The 4490-nt window shown below is 34.9% G+C and overlaps 1 protein-coding gene across 1 annotated transcript; it reads right to left on the bottom strand.

Annotated features, from left to right (window-relative positions):
* Window positions 1–629: 629 nt before the first annotated feature.
* On the bottom strand, window positions 630–4115 carry LOC143603043 (uncharacterized; the record flags this gene model as incomplete). The annotated part of the gene is made up of 6 exons (XM_077079970.1): window positions 630–1061; window positions 1897–2048; window positions 2144–2294; window positions 3708–3791; window positions 3824–3907; window positions 3989–4115. Coding segments are annotated over 6 exons (910 nt in total), but the record flags the coding sequence as incomplete, so codon positions are not given.
* Between the last annotated feature and the right edge of the window lie 375 nt (window positions 4116–4490).

Here is a 4490-nt window from a genome sequence, read left to right as displayed (position 1 = left end):
GGTGTTTCTTTTATACGTGTTTTCTCTCTTTGACCCTAATAGTTGAATCAATAAGATATTTTTTATTTGCTTATGTTGTTTCATTTTTATAAAAAATATTAAAAGTTGCCTTCAATTAGTAAAATCACTTATGTAAAAAAATAAAAAATATTCTATTCTTATTTTCGTGATTAAAAAAAATCTACTCATTTGTAATAGCAAGTTCAGGTCCTTCGTTTACATAACAATTATAAATAATATTATTAAATTTATGGGTAAACTTTACCAGCATTTATGTGCAAACACATTTTGAAAATTAGGATGTGATTAAATCATACGGGTCGTATAATATCTAACAAGTAGTATGATATCAAATTAAGTCAACATATTACATTAAGTCTAAAGTGACAGCTAACCGGATATGTTTGTGAATGTTTTTAACCCTCAGAGATGTGGATAGTTTAATGTGCAACTATAGTGAACATTGTGCAATGATTCTCATGATCCTTAGAAGACATCATGTGCAATGTTTCACAACATATCAACAACATCCTTAGAATACAGATAAAGATATAATAATATTTCTATAATTATAAAAAAATTGGCATAACCTATAAAGATATAATAATATTTCTGTAATTATTAAAAAAAAAATTGGCATAACCTTTAAAGATATAACAATTAACACTAGTTTAAATTATTCCAATAGATTATAGAACACGCACACCTTATACATATACACCAAAATATAATCTGGATCTAAACTAATCTCAAATCTTCATAGCAGAAGTCCTTAAACAATCTTCGGGTCTTGGCTTAATCTTGACGGGTTTACCGATCTTAGACTTATCTTCCAGTTTTGCAATTTCCCGGGCCTTTTCACAAACGGGAAACCCATTATCGTCCCATGATTCCAAGATCACACCCGACCCAACACAAACCTGTTCTTCATAGAACTCTGCAAATTGGCCCGCTGCCAGACCCTGATCATCTTCAGGTAACTGAACTGTTCCAATTTCGGCCCCGTTTTCTGCAACTTCTATGTGCAAAGTGCAGTTGTAGAAATCAGGCCCGTGACGAACCTGTCAAATATATTGTTAGTAACAAATTTGTGTAGTATTTATTGTTGAGCTTTAAATTAATGTAAACTAGGCTTGTAAACAAACTGAACCTTCGGTAAACCGTTCCGCGGAAGTTTGCTTATTTAATAAAAAAAGAAAACAACACTTTTTGTTCATTTCGCTAAACATATGAGCATGAACACGTCTTGTTCATTCATTTATGTTGGTGAACGTTCGTTTACATTCGTTTGCTTATTCTTTTATGTTAATTCCTCTACATAAATGTGTTCATTTATGTTCGCTAGTTTACATTTGTTTAGGTTAGTTTGTATATATATTCATTTAAATTTTTTAGGTTCATTACAAATAGGTCTAGTTTGATTATATTAAAAGATTACCTATTACAATTTAGTCCACTTTTATTAACTTTCTACTCACGTTTACTTTAACTTGGTGTTTGTTCAGTTATGTTCGTTTATATTCGCTCCTCTATGTTCTTAATTAAGTTTGTCTGTTTAAGTTTGTGAACCGTTGTTTATACCATTCACAAACAAACATGAACACGTTCATTTTCTTAAAGAACGAACACGAACAAGAAAACCTCATTCGTTTAATTGATAGTTTTTGATCGTTTATTCGGTTAAAGTTGAACGAACGAACACGGGCATGCCTCGTCCGTGTTTGTTTGGTTCATCATACATTAAGTATTTATAGAATTAAATAACAGATAAAAAGTTTAATAGGGTCAACCCAAACCATCATGACAGCATACGCATTTTGACATGTTATCCAACTCACTAAATTACTTACTTTTCAGACAGTATTGACAAATTTTCGGCTATATTATTTAAATTACCTTGCATTTCAACCGGTTGAGGTGTCGAGGAGGAGACCCACTGATCCATCTAAACGACCCAACATGAAACGATCGTCTTCGTTTGTCAACAGAGTAATAATTTCTTGATACAAAAACGACATTATTTTTAACATCTTTCTCAACAACATACCTGCATAATAAATTTACATTATGCGTTAATTAATCATTAAGATCGAAATAATAGCTGATAAGTATGTGAAATAATGGTGAAAGCTCAAATATTCCCATGGCCCACCCGCAAGTTTCAAACCTTGACGTTGACCAATTGTGTAAAACCAAAAGCCTTTGTGAGACCCTAAGAAATCCCCTGTTTCAGCTTCCAATATTATACCTTCTTTTTCCCCAATATGTCTTGCCACAAATTCACTAAATTTAATCTGCATATTAAAAGCACTTCAATGAAAGTAGCAATAATATTAGGTACCAATATACTCATTTATTTTTCATAAAAAAGTCACTAAACTAACTTTTTGTATATTAAATTCTCTAAACTTGTCTAAAATTAGGCCTATAAACAAATTCAGCGAACCATTCGGTTGGAAGTTCGTTTACTTAATAAACAAACTTACGTAAACAACTTTTTGTTGTTCATATAATTAAACGAACGAACAAGAACACATGTCCCATTCGTTCATTCATGTTCAAGAACGTCGTTTATTAATGTTTGTTTTTTACATATTCATTTATAATTCTTAGTGAAGAAACACGGATCTACTCCCCAAGTATGGGTCCTAGATCCAATGAGTCAACAGGGTAGGATACGGTTAACTGCCAAACGATATGAACCCAATTGCCTAAAGTCCAGTGACGAACACCTGCAAAACAGACACCGTGAGCTCGTTATAGGAAGAACAAGAGGGGGGGTCTTCCCGTAACCACCCTCCGGAGTGAGAGTAAGTACTGTTCTGTAGGAGATAAGCACTTAAGTAAATTGAGAGAGTACTGTCGGAGTGAATGAATACCTCATGGTGGTTGAGAAAGTATTTATAGCCGAAGGGTGTAGGAAGGTGATTGGGCCAGTTGTCCTTTAAGAAGATGCCTGAATAACCGTAACCGTCTGGATACGTGTCCGTATGTGATAGGTTCATCTTATACGTTGCATGTGCATGTATAACAACCTGGACACGTGTCACTTTATCATTGGTTAACGGGAGAATATTGGCCATGTGCACAGTTATAACGACCTTGCCAGATGTCACTGGTTGATTGGCCGAAAGATCACGTATTGCTCAAGAAAGCATCTTGGCAAGTCTTCTAGAAGATAATTGGTTATTGATAGTTGTCCCGGGGCATTTACCTCGTGGTTATTTACGCGGAAGGATATTCCTTCTTGCAGATGACCTTTGAGGGTGCTGTGATGCTTCCGCATGCGCTATGAAGGTGTTTCTTCCACAACTGATTATGCGGGTGGTTTATGTGTCCCGCGGGTGCCTTATGAGGCTTCTGATTGACCCGCGGGTAGTCCTTAAGGGTATTTGGGTCTTTTTGGTACCCTACCTCTATACTTAGTCTCACTACAAAATATTATATTTTTATGAAATTAAATATCACAATTACAGTTTAGTCTAGTTTTATTAACTTTTTGGTCCAACATATGGACGTCCGTTTATCTATGTTAAGTTACGTTCATTCATTTGTGTTCGTTGACATTCGTGAACCGTTCATTATACTATTAACGAACGAACACAAACAGGGAACTCCATTCATTTAAATGTTTGTGCTCGACGTTTTTTCGGATAAAGTTAAACGAACGAACACGAACATGCCCCATTCGTGTAAGCCAAACATACCTTTCCAAGGAAGCATATTCCCTGTGAATCCTTTCTATCTTGATTGGGCAAATCAAATTTTCTAGCAAGCTTGCGAACCTCATCCTGATTAAATAATAATTTATATACAAGATTACCTTTGGAATACATCCAAGGGGAAGCACAAGTCTTTTAAGCTGAGCTTGTGACAGATATGAAAGAAAGTAGGTCTGATCCTTCAACTGAAAAACAATTAAAAATAATATATTATATAAATGATAAAAGTCATAAAATAAATAACAAGCGTATCTTTAGTTCTTTACCATATCTTTTGAGAGTTCCAGAAACGAAAGCTGGTTGTTTTCATTTGTAACAGTGTGAACAACCTTTGCATAATGTCCAGAAGCAACATAATCAAAATTCATGTTACTTATGGCATCATGAATGCACCTAAAGTTTAAAAGTAAAATTTGAATAAATGCCAACAATTGAGAAGCAAATTAATGATTACCAATATTACACACCGAATTTGATTCTTGTGTTGCATAGAACATCGGGGTTAGGGGTACGGCCACATTTATACTCTTCAATAATGTAAGATACCTGTAACATGAAGGGATAGGTTACTGAAGAAGCGTGTATCGACTTACTTGTATACGATCAACGTTCCTCGGGTACGAGTCTGCTATATCACCGATGGTTTTCCGAGATACGAGTTCTTCCACCTACAAAACGAACAGTACCGTGAGCTTACCCCTCAGAAAGGGACAGAGGGGTCCTCTTTGGGGTAACCCTCCGGTGTGAGAATCATATATTGTAGGAGAG

Source organism: Bidens hawaiensis, unplaced genomic scaffold (assembly GCF_021521415.1).
Source record: "Bidens hawaiensis isolate Kalapana, Puna unplaced genomic scaffold, B.hawaiensis_p1.1 tig00060382_1, whole genome shotgun sequence".
Classification (NCBI taxonomy): Eukaryota; Viridiplantae; Streptophyta; class Magnoliopsida; order Asterales; family Asteraceae; genus Bidens; species Bidens hawaiensis.
This window is presented reverse-complemented; position numbering and strand designations above follow the sequence as displayed.